General features: G+C 42.9%; 1 protein-coding gene across 3 annotated transcripts; it reads left to right on the top strand.

Moving 5' to 3' along the window:
* On the top strand, nt 1-24118 carry top2a (DNA topoisomerase II alpha). Of its 3 annotated transcripts, none has more exons than XM_080789738.1 (35): nt 1-235; nt 3086-3238; nt 3461-3551; nt 3695-3758; nt 3886-4031; nt 4127-4224; nt 4326-4538; nt 5641-5814; nt 6003-6104; nt 6537-6674; nt 7033-7171; nt 7342-7499; nt 7686-7811; nt 8179-8289; nt 9440-9545; nt 9663-9772; nt 10142-10234; nt 10419-10533; nt 10994-11115; nt 11840-11988; nt 12741-12972; nt 13344-13478; nt 13610-13810; nt 14018-14213; nt 15309-15400; nt 15697-15843; nt 16086-16169; nt 16666-16863; nt 17181-17328; nt 20165-20329; nt 21471-21654; nt 22014-22051; nt 22149-22274; nt 22953-23371; nt 23589-24118. In XM_080789738.1, the coding sequence occupies exons 1-35, from the start codon at nt 215-217 to the stop codon at nt 23730-23732; spliced, it is 4938 nt and encodes a 1645-aa protein (XP_080645864.1). In that variant the 5' UTR covers nt 1-214; the 3' UTR covers nt 23733-24118. The 3 variants fall into 3 exon arrangements, with proteins under 3 accessions (XP_080645864.1, XP_080645866.1, XP_080645865.1); XM_080789740.1 differs by having other exon boundaries at nt 2-235; nt 17181-17316; XM_080789739.1 differs by having other exon boundaries at nt 2-235; nt 16666-16857.
* The last annotated feature ends 131 nt before the right edge of the window (nt 24119-24249 follow it).

The following is a 24249-nucleotide window of genomic DNA, read 5'->3' on the forward strand; positions in this document are numbered from 1 at the left end:
ACTCGAGGAGCGCAACTGCGGCAAGGAAGAACTTTTCAAAATGTCAAATGACCGGCAGCTGTAGGCGTCTCGGTTCTTACTTCGTAGTAGTTTAGTTGTCGCCGTCAACCCTACATAAAGTACACATTTCGTAGGTTTAGGCAAGATAACAATAATATATAGGTTGTCGTTTTTCTCTCGTCTCCGCTGCTGGACTATAAACACAAAAGGAACAATGGCAGCTGTACCGCTGAAGGTAGGCACACGGTCCTGTTTTCCCTCCTTCAGAAAGCTACGTTTGCTAGTAGCAGTGCTACTAGCAAACTTAGCTTTCTGAAGGAGGGAAAACACTCAAAACAGTAGCCAATAGCTGGTGTTTCATTTATAACACCATACAAAACATTTTAGACCTAAATTGTTTATCAGACAGTATTTTATGTATTTATGTATTTTATGTATTAAATGATGCGCCTAGTCTCTCATGCAACGTACGATACTGCCATTTTGCATTTTTATGGGGTCCCATTTTACTCAAAGAAGAAAGATCTCGTGTGACACCCACTACAGACTACAGTCTAGCAATGTGTACAATCACTACAATTAATGTATTTTGGTGCAGAATACGATATATTTTTAATCTGCCGTTGAACATGATGTGTTTTTAGCTTGCTTCACTTGAAAAAAAAGGCCTGGTCTTTCTGTTGGCCCTGGTCCAGTCATAGCCCTGGAACATGACTGCCATGATGATTATCATGACAGTCATGACGTAACTTCACCCTATTTTTGGCACTCGCTGCATTTACAAGTTTTCCGTATATATAAACATTCAGATTTCAAATATAAAGTACTCACATTTTGTCCCACGGGTGTTAGCTAGTAGCAGCCCAAACGCTAGCACTGCTGCATCCCGCGTTCTTTAATAAAAAGCATTTTTGTCCGAGCGCCCCGGCTACTTTTTTCAAACGGGGTTCGTTTGGGAAATCCACAGTTGCACACCGGGAGCGTACTCGCCTATTAGTCTGTATTGGCAGGGCGGTCAGAGTACCTATATCGAACACACCGAGTGCCACCCTCCTCCCGACCGATAGGGGCGCGTAGTTGAAAGCCAATGGGAAAATAACAGCTCGGATAAAAATGCTTTTTATTAAACAACGCGGGATGCAGAAATTCTAATCGCTGGATCTGCTACTAACTAACACCCGTCAGACAAAATGTGAGTACTTTATATTTGAAATCTGAATGTTTATATATACGGAAAACTTGTAAATGCAGCAAGTGCCAAAAATAGGGTGAAGTTTCGTCATGACTCTCGTATGAATACGAGAGTCACGAATCATGGCTAGTCCAGTCAGTGCTTACAGCGAAAGCACTGGACTAGGGCTAGCCCCCCCAGCTACAGAATGAGCGTAGGGAGAGGGAACATATGGGGCTAGACTAGGGCTAGTCTTGACTCTTTCTGTTAGCAGAATTTAGCACTTGGTGGCGGCGGCGCTACTACGGTAGTTAACTTAAAGCTTTATGTAGGGTTCCGAGAGGGGCCCGGCTAGTAGTTAACTATACTAGTAGTTAACGAGCTGAGAGAAGACGATTCCTATGTGTTTGTAGTTGCTTGAACAATGATAATCTTTAGTTAAGAAGACGCTATCCCCTCATACACACGTATCAAGCGCATGTTTGGTGTTGTGTGTTTGCTGGCCACCTCAATGCTTTTCCAATGGGAGTCTGTGGTTTGACTGTGACCAAAGTAACAAACATTTGTCTGATGGTGCAACAATCAAACACAAATTAGTGTATGTAGTTATGTAGCAGAATCTAGTTTAGTGAAGATTCTTGTAAAACATTTTTTTTGAGTGGTGCAACCAGCTATGTGTGGCTGTGTCCCTGGCTGTGTCCGAGTCTGAGCACTAAAATAACGTTGTGTTTGTTCACCACCAAGTGTCACTGTTGCACAGCCTAACACAGACACACACAGGCCAGGGAGGAGGGCTTGTACAGTACAGTGCCACTCACTTCAGACGTCTGATCTTTCTTTTCTATGGACCCTATAGGACACAAAACTGTTTACATTATTTATTTTCGCCCTGACAATGTTTACCATTAACATGGCATTCAAAATGCCATCATTCTTTAAGTAATATGTGACATATGAAACTAGGGTGTATTCATGATTCTGAATCCATTCCAAGCATTTTGCAGAAAAAACACTCCTTGGGCTAAAAACGGCCATCACTGACCTCATCACAATTGTGATGATGGCAATGGCAGTTTTTAGCCCAAGGAGTGTTTTTTTGTGCCAAACTAATGCTTGGAATGAATTCAGAATCATGAAAACCCCCTAGTTTCATATGTTACTTAAAGAATGATGAAACTTTGAATTCTTTGTCTCTTATATAGGATGTTAATGGTAAATATTGTCAGGGCGAAAATAAAAAAATGTAAACCGTTTTTTCTGTGCCCTATAGGGTCCATACTAGAACAGAAAAAACATGGTTTACAAGAATCTTCACGAAACATTCACTTAAGTACACAATGACATACACTAAATGTTTGGTCAAACCATGCCACATGTTTATGAGGTCGAATAATCCCCCTAGGCTATTTGACGTGGGAATTCCTCCATTTTGAATGTTTTCAGATACCAACCCTGGTAGGCTGGTACTGTAACACTTGCACATTTTGGTAAGATAAGTTAAGTGAAAAAATTATGCAATGTTATTGCAGTACTGTTGTGGACAGTTCTGTCTGTGTTCAAATCACAACATGATGGTTCCCTGTTGAAATCTTAATAACATTGTGTTAAGTGTCATCGTGAAGTGATCAGTGGTGAATGTGCACCTGCACACTATCGCCTCCTCTGGAAAAGGAACTGACACTCGTATCAACTCCACACACTGATAAAGGCCCGGTAGCAGAAACGTTTGTCATTTTAATGTAGAAAATAATTAAAACTACTTGTCTTGCCACTGTGCGACCCAGTACCTTATTTATAATATCATCTGATCATCATCATATTATGATGATGATCTAAGTGGATAGTGCACAAGGTCATTGCGCCGAGTTGAAAGTCATTGCCTGTTGAGATCTGACACCACACTCTTTCCAACAGAACATGTTCGAGAACAAGCAGGTGGAGAAGACAAAAAAAGACAAAGATCCCAAGCGTTTGTCTGTGGAGAGAATCTACCAAAAGAAGACCCAGCTTGAGCACATTCTGCTCAGACCAGACTCCTACATTGGTTCGGTGGAGCCGGTCACACAGGTAACTTGAAACGACCTGTAATGCAACTACTTCTGAAAACTCATGAAAATAGAACATATTTCATACAAAAATAACTAACTGACTTTGCGAAGTGAGAATTGACTGTTATTGGACTACTAGTAATACTGATGGTTTTCTACAATAAGGGAAAAAAATCTTAAATGTTTCTGGACCAATTATACGCGGATGTTGTGTAATGACATGAGTAACCTCTTCATATAGCAAATGTGGGTGTATGATGAAGAGGAGGGAATGAACTGCCGTGAAGTAAAATTTGTGCCAGGGCTCTACAAGATCTTTGATGAGATCCTAGGTGAGTAAAAGCCCTAGGATAATACCACAGTGTCCAATATTTCGTCTTCCTCAAACTTGACTATTGTCCCCAAGGTTAAAAAGGCAGGAGGTCTTACCATTGAGAACAGCTGTATTCAACTGTACATTTTGGTATCTTCTCAGTGAATGCTGCTGACAATAAGCAGAGGGACTCGACCATGTCCTGCATCAAGATCACCATTGACCCGTGAGTACAGCACTGTTGTGCAGCCGGTGATTAAAAGTCAAAATGGTGACCAACTGTAAATGCTAGGGCACCTCCACAGTCGGGGGGTGATAAGTACAGTTACTATTTCTTCTACCCTGTTTCCCAGTGAGAACAACATTGTCAGTGTGTGGAACAACGGGAAGGGTATTCCTGTGGTGGAGCACAAGGTGGAGAAGGTCTTTGTGCCAGCACTCATTTTTGGACAGCTGCTCACGTCAAGCAACTACGATGATGATCAGAAGAAAGTTACAGGTATGATTTTGGACATAATTATGGTTGTCTGACGACTAAAAATGGCTTTTCAAGAAACGTGAATAGCATCTTCATCCGGTTACTTGGTCTTGTAGGTGGTCGTAATGGATACGGTGCTAAGCTATGCAACATCTTCAGCACCAAGTTCACTGTAGAGACTTCCTGCAAGGAATCTAAGAGGACTTTCAAGCAGGTAAGGATGGAAATTCAGCCACCCTTGATTCTGACTCGTATTTATTATTTACCTTGAATTGTTCATCTTGATCGTCTCCCTGCTCATGTCTCCCTTCACAGACCTGGTACGACAACATGGGTCGTGCTGGGGAGCATACAATCAAACCCTTCGGCGGAGAGGAGTACACCATCATCACCTTCATGCCTGATCTGGCCAAGTTCAAAATGTCTGTCCTAGACAGGGACACGGTGGCCCTCATGACCAGGCGCGCCTATGACATCGCTGGCACCTCCAAGGGGGTCCGTGTGTTCTTCAATGGCAAGCGACTGCCTGTAAGTTAACATCCTCCTTAATTTGCTTATACCTTGTCGCTAAGCATTCTTAACTGCTGAACACAAATTAAACTAGAAATGTACTCTGTCGAGGTGCCAACTGCATACAAGCAGAGCGTGCAAGTACTGCTACTAAGGTCTATTACAACTGCTGTTCTAAATCCTTTAGACTCGTTATTGACCTTATACCTACCCTGAAACGTACCTTGGTTAAGTCTCCATCAACAGCCAATAAGGGACCACCATTCTTACCCACGTACCTTAGTTACGTCAGTAAGAATGGTGGTCCCCCATTGGCCGACGGACAACAACGACATACGCAGCCGATTACAGTACTTGCGCGCTCTGCTTGTGCAAGTAATTACGTCGCCATCAACAGCCAATTAGGGACCACCGAGGACAGGCCTACATACCATACATACGCAGCCGACCACAGTACTACTAATGATTTTCATTAGTCATAATCATGGTAATGATTTTCATTAGTCATAAGCCCAAGTCTATGATATACATGGGCAATTGGCGTCCTTGGGGCCACACATTCACTTAATGCGTCCCGCAGGTCAATATCGGAATACTGATATATTATTGCTTTCAACTGTTCCAATTCCAGACATGCAAACTTAAACCCGCTTTAATTACTTCAGTTTTTTTAAGTCCAATGTATTTGCATTTAAGTTCATAAAGTTAACATGAGAGTAACCTATAACTAAATGCATTTGAAATTAAATAAACACAACATTACTTTTCAGGATTCCAATAAAAAAAAAATATATATTCAGGAGTCAAAAATGGATCTACAAGCTCATGCGGCAGTTTCCCACCCCTGGGGGGGGGGGGGGGGGGGGGGATAGTTGCCTATCCTAGTGTATAAGAATAATATCTCCTGTATGTGGCTGGGGTCCACTCAAAAGGTGACGGATGTAACACAAGTTACACAACCAAATTGTGAACTAATATGTGACCATCAGTGAATACAGTAAATGTTATCATTAAACTTTTTTTTTCTTCTTAAAAACAGAAATGTACTTTGTTTAGCTATCTGCATTCTGCACTGCACTCGCAGACTTGCATAACACAACCATGCCCTCGTGTCTTCCAGGTGACAAGTTTCAGAAACTACGTAGATCTGTACTTGAAGGACAAGACTGATGAGCTGGGCGGGCCCCTCGCTGTGATCCATGAGGTGGTCAATCCCCGCTGGGAGGTGTGCTTAACCACGAGTGAGAAGGGATTCCAGCAAGTCAGCTTTGTCAACAGTATTGCCACCACAAAGGTAACAATCTGCTGTGTTGTACTTGTATATCCTCGGTGAAGAGCAGAAAGCATTCTGGGGGATTTATTTGAATTAGCAGGACATGTTCTTTGGCAGCAAAGTGTGGAGCTTGACTGCCCTCTGAGGATTTCATCCTATTTGGAGGCACTCATTAAACTCTTGACATGTTTTTGTCCTCTGAACCCCAGGGAGGGAGGCACACAGACTACGTGGCTGACCAGGTGGTGACCAAGCTCATTGAGGTCGTGAAGAAGAAGAACAAAGCCGGAGTAGTTGTCAAGCCTTTCCAGGTACACTCCCACAGCGTACCTGTACCACAGCTGCTCTAGTACTGGCTGATATGACTTATAATCAATATCATGGTTAACTTTAGCTTCTAATGGTTATTAAAATTTCAAATGGTGAAAATGGCAGATCTACAAGCTCCCAATGCGTCACAGAGGCCATCTTTCACTTAATCTTGGACCCATTCACGTTTTCCACCATCGTTAGCTGGACTTGGACTTTTTCTGCCTTTTATTGATAGATTGAAAGTAATCTGACAGGAAATGGGGAGAGAGATGGGAAGAAGACACGCGGCTTAGCCCGTCAGGATCTGGGGTCGAACCCGCGACACGCCGTCAGGCTGGCTCAGCAGCCTAGGTGCCCAGACCGTTGAGCTAACGGTCTGGGCCAAGTTTCACCCTAATTCTAACCAAAGTAACGTGCTCTTCTCTATCCAGGTGAAAAACCACATGTGGCTGTTTGTCAACTGCCTGGTTGAGAACCCCACCTTTGACTCTCAGACCAAAGAGAACATGACTCTTCAGCAGAAGAGCTTCGGATCGACCTGTTCTCTCGGTGCCCAGTTCATCAAACAGGTATGAACAAACCACACCTCTTTATTCTGTATCCAGCACTACATTTTAGGCTCCGTCTGTACCATTATCTCTAAAAAGACTGTCACAATCTTTTGTGGGTGTGTATGTAGTGTCCCCGTCCGTTGTTCCAGTTTGACAGCCCTAATAACACCATCCTACCACACTCGATTTGTTATAAGAAATGTCTCAGTGGAATAGTAGGGAGTCCGCGTCGCAGGCTATATTGTAGTAATGTACCATACAGATTGTCTAAATTTGTATTCATTAGCGATAAGCATTTTCTGACCGCCTGTTTTGTTAAGCCGCCTGTTTTTCCTGAAAGCATTCCCAACGCTGATGTGTTTCTTTACGCCTTCAGGCTACAACCTGTGGTATCGTGGAGAGCATCATGAACTGGGTGAAGTTTAAGGCTCAGGCACAACTCAATAAGAAGTGCTCAGCTGTCAAACACACCAAAATCAAGGGCGTGCCCAAGTTGGATGATGCCAATGATGCAGGTAAACATCTGGCCATGGCCAACACAAATTATATTGAGTAGCATTACAAAATGGGATTGTTATATTTGTTGATTGTTATATGAAGTTTCTTGAAATATTCACCCGCTCATTCCTGAATGTGGGTTTCAAGCGAGTCACAAAATAATGTATTGTACCCCATCCTCCCCCAGGTACGAAGAACTCCTCTAGCTGCACTCTGATCCTCACCGAGGGAGACTCAGCCAAGACTCTGGCTGTGTCTGGTCTGGGCGTGGTCGGCAGGGACCGCTACGGGGTCTTCCCCCTCAGGGGTAAAATGCTGAACGTTCGGGAAGCTACTCACAAACAGGTTTGCAGCTTTTTAGGTTACAGAGTATATGCTCAGTCCTGTCCTGCTACTGTATAAATTTGTTATTCATGCACCTCCATTTAAGAAATTTCTTGGTAATCCTATGACTGTTAACCCATTTAGGCCTAAGGCCGATTCTAAAAACGCCTTCTAAAGCCTGACCTAAGTTTGATACAACATTTTCAGATCATGGAGAATGCAGAGATCAATAACATCATCAAGATCATGGGCCTCCAGTACAAGAAAAACTACAGTGACGTGGAGTCTCTGAAGTCTCTGCGCTACGGCAAGCTCATGATCATGACCGATCAGGTGTGTGAGCACATTTAATTTCACATTCACCACTGACAATAAATCCATGGGAGTTAACTTCAAACACCCTGTTTTCAATTCACATCATGGAGACCTGTTGCATGGTTGCCTGCATTTATCTGCCACACTTAACTTTCCTGTCTAAAGCAACCATAAAAATGGCCATAAAATAATCTTTTGAAATGGATAAAAGTTGGGAAGTGCATTTATCTGAAGGATCGTAATTATTGTAATTGTTAACCTTTTTTTGGTAAATGGCCGATATACAAACTCGCAATGCGTCTTGAGATTGTAGGTTAGCTATTTTTGGAAGGAAAAAACTGTTATGTATGTAACCAGTTGCTGTCTGCTTCTCTTCTACTAACAGGATCTGGATGGATCCCACATCAAAGGTCTGCTGATTAACTTCATCCATCACAACTGGCCTTCCCTGTTGCGCCACAACTTCTTGGAAGAGTTCATCACTCCCATCATTAAGGTACAGGCTTAGTAAAATATAATATGCTTTTGTCCATAGCCTCTTCACTAGGGGTATTGGTGAGCAGGTGAATTGCAATTTTCTCAAGTGTCGGGCTGTACAAGTGTGCTCACGGCTATTTCTGTTGGCTTATGTGTTCCTGACATCTACTGTATGTCTGCTCTCAATAAGTATATCTCTGCTGTCGAAGAAACCACCTAACTCTAGACTGTTCTCTAGACATTTCACAAGAAATTTAGAAAACCTTATATTTGGAAAACGAATCAATATTGCTTCATCAAAGTTGGTGGTGTGACTATATTGTCAATGACTTTCATGAGAGGTGGTGGAGTTAGTTTGAGGGTCCCAATGGAGTTAAGCGTTTTTTACTACTTTCCATTGGTTCAATATATTCGAAACAACACACAGACATAAAGGGTGTTCAATAGCACTGAGTTATGCAACAAAATAAAAATCAAGCGGTTCTCGGCCTGATTAAACCATACAGTTCGCCCTGCACGGTTAAATTATGCCTTTATGAATCGACAGATGTTCCGTTTTGCAATTTAATTTAGCATTGCGCATTCATTTGTGGGCAGATGCAAAGCTACACTAGTACACCTAGTCACAGACAGTGTCGTCGTTAAGCAGCAGTAAGGTCCCACTGGCAGCACCTGTCCGTTTATCTCTAGCACAACCACAAACGTCCAACACATACAATGAATTACTCACCTAATGCTGTCTGCAGGTTCCATGTTTAATTCCAGTGTGTGTAACCTACATTGTTTAATTGACAGTTTTCATATTGTAAATATGGTCGCTAACGTGGTTTAGCGACTAGCTCTTTGACAGCTCATCCATCGTAGCTTGTTTACAACTGAAACGGACTTCCTGTGTAGAAACTGCCTCATCAAAATAAGAGCCACTTGTAATGATTAGTCAACACTAGTTTTATTTCTAATTCTACTTACAGGACGTTAACATCTCATTTGAGTTCCTTTTGAATGCCTGTCAGCATTCTCTAAATCCGTTTTGACGACGCATGCGCATGTGTGCACCCCTGTGTATATGCAACATGGCTGCCATCTTCTGACGAGATAAAAAAAACTATTATGGCACAACAAAACTATGAAATGGGTTTTAAGTGATCTTATTGTAACTCTTCCTTCAGGCCTCTACCAAGAAGACGGAGTTGTCGTTCTACAGTATCCCGGAATTCGACGAGTGGAAGGAGAAGCAGACTAACCTAAAATCTTGGAGAATCAAGTACTACAAAGGTTTGTCTCAAACCCCTGTGTGGTAGTAAAATCCAGAACAAGTAAGCACTCTTATTTAACATGCACATCTCTTCATTGCTGGAGTGTTGGCATGTCTAACATGGTGTGTCTATTTAGGTTTGGGTACCAGCACAGCCAAGGAGGCCAAAGAGTACTTCACTGACATGCAGAGGCATCGGATTCCATTCAAGTACTCTGGGGTCGCAGACGACGAGGCAATCGCCCTGGTATGATGTCTCCATCTCTCTGTCACTAGTGTCCTTCTGGCTCCATGTCATTGAGGCACCTATAAAAAGTGTTTGTTTGGCAGAACCAAATATGCCTGAAATCTTAATTCATTCTGGTCAACAACTGAAGGTATTTTCATGACCTGTTTTTCCATACAATATGGTGTAGTGCCAATAGGCCATGGTGTCATTTCACCTACCATTTGATTAATCTGTTTTTGAACTGTGGCTAATACACTTTGTGTAATCCAGCCCTAAAATATTGCTATCATTGAGACAGTGAATGAATTGAAGGATGCAAGCCCTGGATATTGGTCAGGATTGACTCGCCACACCATTTAATTCATCCCATTCTTGCATTTCACTCAGGCCTTCAGTAGGAAGATGATTGAGGAGCGTAAAGAGTGGCTAACCGCCTTCATGAACAAAAGGCGCCAGCAAAGGGAAAACAACCTACCAGAGGTACCTACAAAGTCTTCAAATTAAAACTGTATTCACATGGCATGTTCTGAGGGGGAAGTACATTGTTCTTTTATAGGAAATGTATGCCAATATTATATTACAGAATTCTGTAAAAATGTGACACGTTATGGCAAGAGGTCAACTATGTTGTCATCTTCCATTGTCTCTACACTATTCCCCTCAGGACTACCTGTACGGTCAAGCCACCAAGTCTCTCTCCTATAATGAGTTTGTCAACAAGGAGCTGGTGCTCTTTTCCAACTCTGACAACGAGAGGTCGATCCCCTGTCTAGTTGATGGTAAGCAATATAGATTATATAATACCTGATGCGTGCCCGACTTCGCCTGATAATGGTCGTTGAATGGCTTAATTGGATTCTGACCGGTACCAGATTCTTGGGTCCGATAATCAGAGATTACTGATGTTTTGACTCATTATAACTTATCTTGAAATCAATTGAACCCCCCTGATTTGATAAAATGTTCATTAGAGAACAATTAACTTGATAAACAAGAAATAAAAGGAACAAATATCTCGACACATTGGCTGCAAAAAGTCAAAAGATGAGCCAAACTGATATAGCTGCTGGGCTCTACGTAGTAAAGTAAAATGCAAAGTAAAAAATTGCAAAGTAAAATGGCTGTGCACAACACAGCATTACACGTTTGTTATTGACAACATGTACACACTCCCTCTACTTCACCTCTGTAGCAGTACTTATCATGGTGATGCATGTATTGTTTCCTGTTGCGTTTTAGGCTTTAAGCCAGGTCAGAGAAAGGTGCTGTTCTGCTGCATGAAGAGGAACGATAAGCGGGAGGTGAAGGTGGCCCAGCTGGCTGGTTCTATAGCCGAGATGTCGGCCTACCACCACGGCGAGGTGAGCTTTCTCACCAATGTTGAGACCACATAATCTTTACAGTGGTTTTTAACGATTTTCTAATCAAGGCCCATTATTTATTCTACATTTGAACCACGCACGGACCATCGTCCGTGATTTAGCCTCTCAGACCCAAAACGATATGATTTTGTTAACAATTCTGCTGATGTGGTACCATTAGAGAGATGTACAATTGTTATTTTGATCAACGTTTGCCTGTTATCTCTCCTAATTGTATAGACTTATTGTAAATTATTATTAAACATGCAGATGTTTAATTATTGTTAAACATCTGCATTACGTAACTCCTTTTTAGACTCTGTTATACTCGAGAGTTAAAGATCCATCCATTTTGTTACCAAATATACATACAGTAATTTAGCTCAGGACCACCTCGAACCGTGTCAAGGACCACTGGTGGTCCCTGGACCACTGGTTGAGAACCACTGAAGAAGTACATTTTCGATATTTTTCGAAAATCTTAAAAAATAATAGATACAAGCTCGCGACACGAACCACTGTTCTAAATCTAAGAGTTGTGAAATTCTAGCTACAAAGCCAATTAACTGTGCCACAGTGTGATGACATGCATGTAAAAAATGTCTACTTGTATAAACGGGCCACATCACAAAATCCTGTAAAAATATTTTGGGATGGTCATAATGGTTCAGTTTTTCAGTATTTCATGATCCGTTTCAGTTATGTGCTTAATTGTTTTCTCCAGGTCTCTCTGATGCAGACCATTATTGGCTTGGCTCAGGACTTTGTGGGAAGCAACAATTTGAACCTGTTGCAGCCCCAGGGTCAGTTTGGAACCAGGCTCCATGGTGGCAAGGACTCTGCCAGCCCTCGATACATCTTTACCATGCTCAGGTCAGAAGCCCTCATTTCTAGAGTTCCATTTGCTGGGGAGTACTAACCTGTCTCTGCCAGCAGTATTGAGTTCACAAGTTCCCTCCTGCCTGCATCTGGGCTCTCAAGCAGATACGATGAACCGGAAGCAGCGGGACAAACATTTGATATCCATAATAATTTCGTGTTGTTACTGTAGTCTTGTTAGGTTGTGTTTACATTTGCGCTGTGGCACAGCTTCAGTATGTCATAAGTCTCGCGTTGATCCCGCCTCTAGCGGCTGCATACAGCCGCATATAGCTCCGACCAGAATTGGTTCGGGGTGCATCATCTCTGTCCGAGAGAGCCCAGACTTTCCCTTCTGGCAGAATGCAATTGTTGTCCAGTAGGGGGAGTGGTTCCACCATGCTAGGGCAGTACACCATTTCATTCAAATTCAAGGTGATAGATTTGATTCTTGCTTCTGGTAGACTGTTGGTGTGATGTTATCAAATGGACACAATTTTATTTAAAAACATGTTGACCACCACCATTAACCCTGTTTTGGGTATTATTTGACACTTTTTGTAATGTCATTTTTATTTTATTCAAAACTAGTAAATTGAAGATGTACAACTTGGCTCGCAACACATATGTGAGCTGGTAGATCTGCTATTTTCTCTTACATGACTATTGTGCTATTGGCTACATGACTGATCTGATCATCTAACGTAACTTGAGCTACATTCTATGTATCACTGATGCTGTACTAATAAAGTTTGTCTCTCCTACAGCACTCTAACCCGTCTCCTCTTCCCCCCTGTGGACGACAACTTGCTCAAGTACATCTTTGACGACAATCAGCGTGTGGAGCCAGAATGGTACATTCCCATTATCCCCCTCGTGTTGGTGAACGGAGCCGACGGCATTGGCACCGGCTGGTCCACAAAGGTCCCCAACTACGATATCAGGGAAATCGTCAGCAACGTTCACCTCATGCTCAACGGAGAAGAGCCGCTGCCCATGGTGAGAAGTTGGTATGGTTTAATGCCAGGTCGCAAGGAGGGTCAAGGCATGGAATGCCTAGACCCCCCGCACAGATCCTTACTTTTATGTTAACCAAACCCATACCTAATCATCTGCTCCTAGTCTTATGCTCTATAGAGGGAAATGGATGTTAACGTTTATTTTTAGAAAGAAAATTATAGAATTTCATTTTGTCACAAAGATATTCCTATGCCGCTCTAAAGCAAAGCTTTTCTTTAAGGAATCCAGTGCACTGATGCACTTGCACAATTTGAGTCCCTATCCAATATATATTTGTTATATTTAAGGTCCAGCAATCCAATGAGAAAGACCTAGACACTTAAGTATTTACTTTGCTCTCCTGCCTGCAGCTTCCCAACTACAAGGGTTTCAAGGGGACCCTTGAACATTTGAATGATAACACGTACATGAACAGTGGAGAAGTGGCCATCATCGACTCGACCACCATCGAAATCTCTGAATTGCCGGTCAAAATATGGACTCAGGTTAGTCTGCCTTTGGCCCCTCACTATTTTCTGTATATTAATACATGCCCTTGATTTGGCTGCGTTCATCAGTACAACCAAATGCTTATATCTGTCTCATTCCGCTGCCATTCTGGTCCTTTGCTTTCTAGAATTACAAGGAGAGCGTGTTGGAGCCCATGCTGAACGGCACAGAGAAGGTTCCTCCTCTGATCACGGACTACAAGGAGTACCACACCGACGTAACGGTGCGTTTCGTGGTCAAGATGACGGAAGAGAAGCTGATGGAAGCAGAGGCTGCTGGACTCCATAAGGTCTTCAAACTGCAGACCACGCTCACCTGCAACTCCATGGTAACTACTATCTGAAACACACCTGCATAAACTCAATTTATGCTTTGTCGCATGCCAACTATAGTAGACCTACAACGAGTCGCACGCACAACGCATTGCAAAGCAAGTTCCTTGCATGCTCTCATTACTTTTTCTTCTTGAGAAAATTGTTGGAATTTTGTTCAATTTGTTCCTTTTCCAACAAGCACCTCCTACTGTCTCCTTCAGGTGCTGTTCGATCATTGTGGCAGCCTGAACAAGTTCGACTCGGTTCTTGAGATCTTGAAGTCCTTCTATGAACTTAGGCTTAAGTACTATGGGCTGAGGAAGGAATGGCTGTTGGGCATGTTGGGGGCAGAGAGTGCGAAACTCACCAACCAGGCACGCTTCATCCTGGAGAAGATTCAAGGCACCCTGGTAATCGGTGAGTAGCAGCATGCCACCCAAACATTTGTTTCTGAAGGCTCCAGCAATATCGGGTTACATTTTCAGACTGAAGCCTAGTGCAGACTTTTTTCTTTTTTTTTATGTTCCGTTTATTAATTTTTACAAATATAGAAGTAAATTGAGAAATACAAACGGAGTAACAAATATTAAAAAAAACTAACACACACAACAAAACACAAATTCCAAATCAAGACAACCAAACATTAAAAATAAATTAATAATAATAATTTAAAAAAATAATATATATATATATATAAAATAAAAAACACTAATATAGTCAATATACAAAGCAGTTCATGGTCACAAACTAGTCAGGCGACAGCTATTCAGGTTCAATCGGGGGCACGAGTGTAAGGTGGTCAACATGAGATAGAAAGGGCTGCCATGCTTTACTGAATTTGGAGATTGAGCCACGCAATGTGTATTACATTTTTTCCAATTTAAAAAAATATATAGTACCGTATGTCAGATATCCAACGGGAATGTGAAGGGGGGTGTGTTTTTTTCCAATGCATAAGAATAAGACGTCTTGCCAGAAGCGTCACAAAAGCGACACGGTCAGATTGATATTTAGGCAGGGGGATAGTTTCAGGAAGGACGCCAAATAGAGAAATAATAGGGCATGGCTCTATGGGCAACTGTAACACATCTTAAATGGTATCAAATATAGCTGACCAAAAAGACTAAGGCTGGACCGGTCCAAAACATATGAAGAAGATTAGCTGGAGCATGGTGGCATCTATCGCACGTTGGCTTTACACACCCCCCAGACCCCCACCCCTGTGGTCATTGTGTGCTATTTACACTGTGAACATGCTTTCCCTCTTTGCTGAGGTTGTGCTGCCAAGAACAAATTTCCCCATTGACAAAGCTTTTTACTTGCAACTTGTTGCAAGAAGGTCATCATCTTTGGTAAAATTGTAGGAAGTAATCAAAAATCAAATAGCAGTCTGTTAGATTTTTCACACCCCTGCATGAGCATTTATGAATGCATAGCGATTGGTTTGTTTTCATGATTGCAAATTCTGCAATCATGCAATGCAATGAAATTAAATCCCCTTTGCACCTCCAGAGAACAAGCCAAAAAAGGAGCTGATCCGCATGCTACAAGAGATGGGCTATGACTCGGACCCGGTCAAGGCTTGGAAAGACAGCCAAGAAAAGGTGCAGTATTCATAAATAATGTGCCATGTTAACCACATGAACCATGGCATTACTATTCTGGACATGTTATAATGGGCAGACATTTTGTGAAAATAGCAGATCTACAAGCTTGTGACGTGTTTGATAAAATATTTAGTGTAGAGGGGAAAAGTCCCCAACTACAAAGTACAGAATCCCAGGGGATACAACATCAAAGTAATGGGGTTTAAGTGGTTGAATACTTGCTTCCAGACACACAAATACGTCAGAACTCAGAATCTTAATAAAATGTTATTTTATTTTCCCAAAATATGCAGGAGCAAGTAGAGGATGGTCAGGAGGAAGACGAGACTCAGGAACCAGAAGACAAGAATGCCCCGGACTACAACTATCTGCTGAGCATGCCCATGTGGTACCTCACCAAGGAAAAGAAAGAGGAGCTGTGCAAGCAGAGGGACGCCAAGGTGATTAAACCGTGACCTTCGTTGTAATTAATGTTCTGGGCAGCTCATATCATAATAGGCAAACATTCTGTGAAAATGGCAGGTCTACATGCTCACAATGCGTTCGATGGTCACTATAGGTTTCATTTGGCTAATGTCAGTTGACAAAAAGTCACTTGTCATTTTGCTTGTCAACAGCTGACTATAAAAGGGTGGTTCGTTGACGTTTCATTGTGTAATGGCTTCTTCTCCTTGTCCTGTAGATTACCGAGCTGAATGTCCTGAAGACGAAGAGTCCTAAAGACCTGTGGAAGGCAGACCTGGCTGCTTTCACAGAGGAACTGGAGGTAACAAAATGATTACAGGCCAGGCAATCTTTTGAGATTTCACCCAAAAGAAATTGCAATAGTAATCGTTCAAGGTTTTTTATGATACTTAGGTCATCCAAATAACATATAAAAAATTGATTATTATATACATTTTGGATTATGGTCAATTCAGGGGTTGAACATTGAAGTACCATTGAAAACTCATATAAGGCAATAATCTCAAATTTGAATTACTTTAATTACTTAAAATATGGGTTTCAAAATCGTGGGATAAAAAATCTAGGAGAAACCAACTGGATATCAAAATCTTGAAATTAAATATTAATTAAATACTTTTGTTGCATACTGTCATAGCAAAAATGGCAATCTAAAAGTATATGACTTTCAAATGACCACTGTGCACTAAAACACAAATCACTATGTTTTTTGAGTAATGCTGACATTAACATGGTTCCTGTTCCTCGGGTATCTGGTTCCGATCATCATTTACATTGTCCTGCTCTTGTCTTTGTAGCGTCTGGAGGCGCAGCAGAAGTTAGACGCTGTCATGCCCGTCGCTAAGAAGGGCGGCAAGGGGAAAGTGGCCAAGATGAAGCAGGAGTACCAGCCCTCACCACAGGGTCGCCGTGTCGTCCCGCGCATTACCAGCGCCATGAAGGATGAAGCCGTCAAGAAGGCCAAGTACAATCAAAACGCAAAGACAAAGGTCAAGGTGGGTAATTTGGTCAAGCTCACACAAACCAATGACCATGTGTATGAGAGAGATCACAGTATTGGAAACCTTTTTACTTTACTGCACTGCATTATTTGTTTTATCTACTGGTGCTCGAAAAAGTATTTGCCTGCTTCTGCAAAGACGAGTGGCCCCAAGTTGCTCCACAGCGATGTGAAAGACTCATTGCCAGTTAACTGTTGTTGCCACAGGGCATGGCACAACCGGTTTTAGATTGGGGGACAATATCTTTTTCATATGGGGCCAGGCATTTTGGGATGGAATTTTCCTTTAATAAAATGATTTTTTTCCCCCAGAACGAGACTGTAATGACAAAGATTGAGTTTGGAGAAGATGGTGATGAGATTGAGAACGAGCCGATGAGTCTGGCAGAACGACTGCAAAAGAAGACAAAGGCCGGCGCTAAGACCAAGGCTGGCGCTAAGGAAAAAGGTTATATATCTAGTACGGGCGGAAATATTTAGATACCTGTCGATTTGATTATAAATCAATTTCTGATGCATCTCTATTCCAATTCCCACACTGACTAAAAGTGATTTCTAGTGATCCATAATAAAACAGATTTTAGTTTTACTTGGATTATCTCTTATTACAAACAAAACAAAAGCTGCTGAATGTTTTTAAGAATTAATTCTGTAACATACAAAACGATTTTCCGCATTAATCGATTTTAATTTCTACCCCTAATATAATTAGGAACAGCTGCAGTTGTATTATACAGTGCCAACAATCATTCACTATTTTTGAATAGGGGGAATGAAGCTATGTCGGCTTCATCCCCCCCACTGTGGTCTCCTAAAATGGGGACCACAGTGATTAAAATGATTGATAGATAAACCAGCATATACTGTAGCATGGGTAAAAATACTACGCAGTAATCAAATTGCGCCACATTATGGCCTAGTTGCATACCCTGACAACTGACAAGTTGGATATTTTTTCTTCTTTTTCTCCACCTAATTGAATTGATATCAAGTTCATAAGAATATAACATGGCTCAGACATGCAAAAGTGTAGCTTTTCGGCGAAAATCGCCGTTTTTATCCCAAATATAGGACCTGTGTGATTCATGCAAATCCGTTAAAAAAATGTTTGGGGGGGGTGAGGGGGTCTGTGGAGCCCGTGCTCGCTGCCCGGAGAATTATCTGACAGACTACTCTCGTGAGTCACTAATGATTCTGAGCGATATTTCTGCTTGCATCTGGGCGGCATGATGTGCGCAGCCGCTGGTCGCTCCGCGGAAAAAAAAACCTGTTTGTGTGGACTCGGCATGAATTTTGACACACTGTCTGTGACTCGCCAGTCGATCCATTAGTTTAGCTGCTACAGTTAGCATTAGCAACGTTAGCACTTTGCGTTATACTGTCTGTGGTGTGGACGCGCCGGCGTCAGTTTCTCTCGCTGTGTGTGTGTGTGTGTGTCTGTCTGTGTGCTCGTGTGTGTGCATGCATGCGTATGAGTAAATAAATAAAGCACGCGTGTGTGTGTGTGTGTGTGTGTGTGTGTGTGTGTGTGCGTGCGTGCGTGCGTGCCAGCCAGGGCTTATACTAAATGGATATATTAAAAACGAAAACATGCAGCTCAACTGTTGAATAAGGAGAGGATGTTACTCTACATGTCTTAAATTGACTAAGGCTAAAATAATGAAGTAAACTGACCCTGTTGACTAAACCATCCCAAAACATTTTATTTGTATTATAATTCATTATTTTGCCAGTGAATATAATTTTCTATTTTACATGATGTGAAGAGTGTAACTGTAAGGGATTTTGAGATGGGAGTGTGAGTGCTGGACCAGTTTCTTTCTTTAAATCACACCTGTGTGAAGTGACCCTTATCATCATACATCATCCATTCATTGTCATTTTTGTGACAATGAATGTGTAGGATTGTGTAGGACAAAAATAGCCGATATATGACAATTCATTCATTGTCAATGGCATTTAGGACACAAATCTACTGAATATAGGAGGGGCTAGTGCTCCTCGAGGGGCTAGTGCTCCTGTTGGAGTAAATTAATTGTTCTATGACTATCAGGACATGAATGTTAACATCTTGCTCAATACTGACTAGATTTGTACTGATTTAGTAAATAATCATCTGTCATTTTTGAGTGGTGCAGCCACTCAACCACACTATAGACAGCTACAGTATGTGTCCCTGTGTCTGTCCCTGGCTGGGTCCCTGTGTCCCTGGCGGTGTCCCTGTGTCCCTGTGTCACTGGGTCTGTTCCTGGCTGTGTGCCTGTGTCACTAGGTCTGTCCCTGGCTGTCCCTGTGTCACTAGGTCTGTCCCTGGCTGTCCCTGTGTCACTGGGTCTGTCCCTGGCTGTCCCTGGCTGTGTCCCTGGCTGTGTCCCTGTGTCACTGGGTCTGTCCCTGGCTGTGTCCCTGGCTGTGTCCCTGTGTCACTGGGTCTGTCCCTGGCTGTCCCTGTGTCACTGGGTCTGTCCCTCGCTGTCCCTGTGTCACTGGGTCTGTCCCTGGCTGTGTCCCTGTGTCACTGGGTCTGTCCCTGGCTGTCCCTGGCTGTGTCCCTGGCTGTGTCCCTGTGTCACTGGGTCTGTCCCTGGCTGTCCCTGTGTCACTGGGTCTGTCCCTGGCTGTGTCCCTGAGTCACTGGGTCTGTCCCTGGCTGTCCCTGGCTGTGTCCCTGGCTGTGTCCCTGTGTCACTGGGTCTGTCCCTGGCTGTCCCTGTGTCACTGGGTCTGTCCCTGGCTGTCCCTGTGTCACTGGGTCTGTCCCTGGATGTGTCCCTGGCTGTGTCACTGGGTCTGTCCCTGGCTGTCCCTGTGTCACTGGGTCTGTCCCTGGCTGTCCCTGTGTCACTGGGTCTGTCCCTGGATGTGTCCCTGGCTGTGTCCCTGTGTCACTGGGTCTGTCCCTGGCTGTCCCTGTGTCACTGGGTCTGTCCCTGGCTGCCCCTGTGTCACTGGGTCTGTCCCTGGCTGTGTCCCTGGGTCCCTGGCTGTGTCCGAGCACGAAACATAGCGTTATAGCATTTGTTCACCACCAAGTGTCACTGTTGCACAGCCTAACACACAGACACACAGGCCGGGAGGAGGGCTAGTACAGTACAGTGTAGTATATACTGTCCCCCATGACACCCCCCCCCCCCCCCCAAAGTGGGTTTAGTACCGATAAACGCTTAAAAGATTTGCGCCGCGGTTTTGCCCGCGGCACAGCGTTGGCCCCGCACACTGTCACCTTTTTCACCTTGGGCCTGTTTGCATGCCTGCTATACTCTAGATCTTTATTGTTACCACTACTTGTGTACCAGTTTCTCCAGGAGGATCAAACACGGGCAAGCAAACCACCCTGCAGTTCAGGCCTGTGGAGCAGAAGACCAAGAAAAACCCCTGGTCAGATGAGTCTGGGTCTGACATCGAGATGTTGACGGATGACGTGGTGGCACCCAGGGACAAGGTCGAACGCAAAACCAAAGGTGAGACCACCAACAAGTCTTAACTTTTGTTCGGTCACACCGAAAATAGCAGACCTGCAAGCTCACAACGTGGCTCATCCAAAACGGTCTATACTGTATGTGAGTGTGGGATGAGGTGGCTTTCTCTTTTTCTTTGCTTCTATGCTGCGGTACTGTCTCATTCTTAATTGATCACCTAGCTTAACTAAACTACTTACACCCGATATACTTCTGATCTGGGTCTACCTGGTCCCCTACTTTTCGCCCCTCTACATAAAATCTTTTCTGCAAGAATAGGCAATCTACAAGCTCACAACGCATCGCAAACGCATTAATTTATGAACTTGTAGATATTTTCGTGGAATCTTTGCCTGCTTATTGTGAGGAGACGCCAAGGTTCATGAGAGTAGCTAGAATGGGGACGGGTCTAGGGTTCATGTGGTTAATGCATATCAAGTGTTTCAATATCATCTCTGGGGCAAAACAAAATGTAATAAATCTTCACCTACTGGGCCCGTCACCATTCTGGGCGGGAACCCCTTTTGGTGTTATAACCCTACTGGATGAAAACCCCTCTTGGGGTTCTGTACAGTATTCAAAAATTCTTTGAATCGGCCTCAGTCCAAAATGGGTTAATTTGCTGCATTGCATGGCTGGTGAATCACATCAAGCATGTCAGGACATTGAAACTCAAACACTGAGTCCTTTTTCCTGAGGCTAATTGCCTTCAACTTTAACTTCGGTTTGTGCTTGACAGACACTACCTAATATTGTGATTACAGACAAATCATGGAGATGATTGCATATCCTACGTCAGTAAATTGATCATGCTCTTGAATAGACTTTCTGTAATAGGTGCTAACTGCCAACACACTGATCCAAACATGGTGTCGTAACTACAAACTAGTACACGGTAAAAAATGTAGTACTAGTATAATGTACATCAATGTTATTCAAAATATGAGAATCGGTTAAATTGTTTATATTGTTGGGTGTGTTTTAACAATGGAAAATTGATTGCCAAAATTAGCTCCATTACTGAATTGTGAAATTATTTGATGTCTGATTAGGATGACTTTTCTCTAAAGTTGAGCAATGAACCTCTGAGAGAACTCATAATCAGAATCCCCATGACACAACCATTGTCACCTGCTCCACAAAGGTGCGATCAAGTACGTTGTGGACAGCGAGGATGAGGACGATGCCTTTGTCGAGGCCAAAGCGCCAACAAAGAAAGCAGTCATCGGTGACGAGTCTGACAACTCTAGCTTCATAGCGGATTCCAGCAACATGTCAGACAGTGAAGTGGCTGCCCCCTCGCCACCACCCAAAGCCCCCAGGGCCACGTAAGTGTGAACGCGAGGCTGCGGCATTATGATGGGGAGTACAGTTTGCACCAGAGACTGTTATGCAGCAGTCTCTTCCCTTGTTTATCGATGGTGTATTAATTGTATTTTGTCTGCTTCTGCAGTAGTGAAGCTAAAGGTTAACTTCCACATGTACAGTATTGGTTCATGATGTCGGCACTGTCTTACTCCTATAGTTTTATAGTCCTGGAGAATTTTTTCTTCTCCAGTACTTTAACCCTTTTTGGGCCCTGCATCCCAGGGTTGAAATGTATACAATAATTTAGAGTTTTCTTGTAAATGGCTCAGTGGTTAAAAGTTAAGGAGTTAATCCTCAGTCTGACTCTTCTTTTGCACAGGAAGAAAGTGGTGACGAGCAAAACAGGAAATTCCAGCTGTAAGTATTTTTTTCATATGATGCCTTATAAAGCGGAGTATGAGCATTGTTGGGGCTTGAAACTTGACTAATGATTTTTGTTTTCTCTCCTCCCCAGCTCAGTCTGATGAGGAACCTGACATGAAGCCCCCAGCTAAGCCTAAGGCTGCACCAAAGGCCAAAGAGTCGGCACCCAAGAAAACTACTGCTGCCAAGAAACCAGCTCTTTCCAAAAAGTCTGCAGGTGGGACTGCAGTTAAATGCTAAATAATCATCAGTTTGTTGTCTTAAAATCAGTAATTAATTTCCCTGACCTTTAACTTATATTCTAGATCATTGTGCTTGAAGTGAAATATTCTAGAATATATGAAGTTTCACTTTTTACATTATATTACGGAATTGCATTACAAAACTAATTTAGCTAAAAGCTGAACCAGAATATGGATTCAACCAACTGTCTTTGCTTTAGTTTTGTGTTGTCATAGCTATGAGGCATAGTCCTAACTATATAGGAGGAGATCTTGAATGAACAAGAAGGTGGCCGCACACACCAATAGCCAGAGTACCAAATTTTATTCGGACAGCAGGTAAGACAACATCCAACGTTTCGGCGGTTAAGCCTTCATCAGGGAAACGTTGGATGTTGTCTTACCTGCTGTCCGAATAAATTTTGGTACTCTGGCTATTGGTGTGTGCGGCCACCTTCTTGTTCATTCAAGATCTCCTCCTATATAGTTTTCTCCCGTGCGTCGGCACCGCCACAAGGACTTTGGTGTGCGTAGAGCCTCTTTGTACGCATAGTCCTAACTATGCAAGAATTAAGTTTATGTATGTGTCCTTTTTCATTTATACATAAACATAACCGAGTGAAACATTGTTTCAGTTTTGGTGTCCAATCTGTAACTGCCCCATTTCTCCCCAGATGCCAAGCAACCGTCCATTCTCGATGCTATGTCTAAACCGAAGCCTGTTGCCAAGAAAGCTACCAAGACGATCGCTTTGCTTGACTCCAGCGACTCTGAGGGTGATGCAAAAGCCCCTGCCAGAGCCCCAGCAGCCAAGGGGAAAGCTACCAAGACGATCGCTTCGCTTGACTCCAGCGACTCTGAGGGTGATGCAAAAGCCCCTGCCAGAGCCCCAGCAGCCAAGGGGAAAGCTACCAAGACGATCGCTTCGCTTGACTCCAGCGACTCTGAGGGTGATGCAAAAGCCCCTGCCAGAGCCCCAGCAGCCAAGGGGAAACCTGACCTCAAAAGGAAGAAGGCTGTGGAAGACGATAGTGACGGCTCAGACGACCTCATGAGCCGTCTCAAGGGCAGAACAACCACGGCTGCCACCAAGGTCAGTGAAGTGACTTTAGATGTTACACTTGTGTGGTTTGTTGCCCAAGAGGTTGGCAGAGGAAAGGAATTTAGTTTTGGGTGTTTTACTTGGCCTGCCGGTTTTGGGTTTCCTCTCGCAGTGTGTATAATTGTATAAGCACAGCTTTCAGAGCTGTACAATAGTTTAAAAAAAATACATATTCATTTACATGTGCCTCTCATTGTGACCTTTAAAGAAAACCAAGAAGTGGGATGACGAGGACGACAGCTTCCACATTTCAGACGGTGAAGCTCCTGCAGCACAGAGGGAAAAGCCGTCCCGTGCCAAGAAACCTGTCAAATACACCTTGGAGTCTGACTCCGAGTCCGACAGTGACTAATTTTAAGACCAAATGTGGTCAGTTTGTATGTTCTGTTTTGAAACATTTAGTTAATGGCCTTAAAACATAAATGAAAAAATAATACTTGAAGCACACCCATTTTAATTTTGGTTTATACTGGTGTGATAGTTAATCTTAACCTCAAAAATGGGCTATAAGACTGGTTAAAATATGTAAGGTATTTCACCATTCTCTTTTATAAATGTTTCACCATTCTCTTTTAGAAATGTTTGTATTTCACCATTCTCTTTTAGAAATGTTTCACCATTCTTTTAGAAATGTTGCATTTCAACATTCTCTTTGAATTCCTGTCTGTTCCTGTCTTTTAATGTAAATATTTGAATGGCTGTTTGTTTGTTTTGCCAATAAAGTTTCATATAAAAATGTCTTGTGCTGTGATCACTATTCTTTCTGAGCTTTTTTGTGGCGTGCTTATGTGCTGACATGATGGTGAAGAATAGACTTGTCCTGTGCACTGCTGCAATAGAAGCGGGTGTGTCCTTTTATTTAAATGAGA

The sequence above is a fragment of the Protomyctophum bolini genome, assembly GCF_963924005.1.
Source record: "Protomyctophum bolini genome assembly, chromosome: 18".
NCBI lineage: Eukaryota > Metazoa > Chordata > Actinopteri > Myctophiformes > Myctophidae > Protomyctophum > Protomyctophum bolini.

Excerpts from the sequence above, each read along its gene's own strand:
- top2a (XM_080789738.1), top strand. The coding sequence starts at position 215 with ATGGCAGCTGTACCGCTGAAG. Across the intron at positions 9,773-10,141 it reads ACGACGAGGCAATCGCCCTG|GCCTTCAGTAGGAAGATGAT; the intron begins GTATGATGTCTC and ends CATTTCACTCAG. Across the intron at positions 17,329-20,164 it reads GGAAAAAGGTTATATATCTA|TTTCTCCAGGAGGATCAAAC; the intron begins GTACGGGCGGAA and ends CTTGTGTACCAG.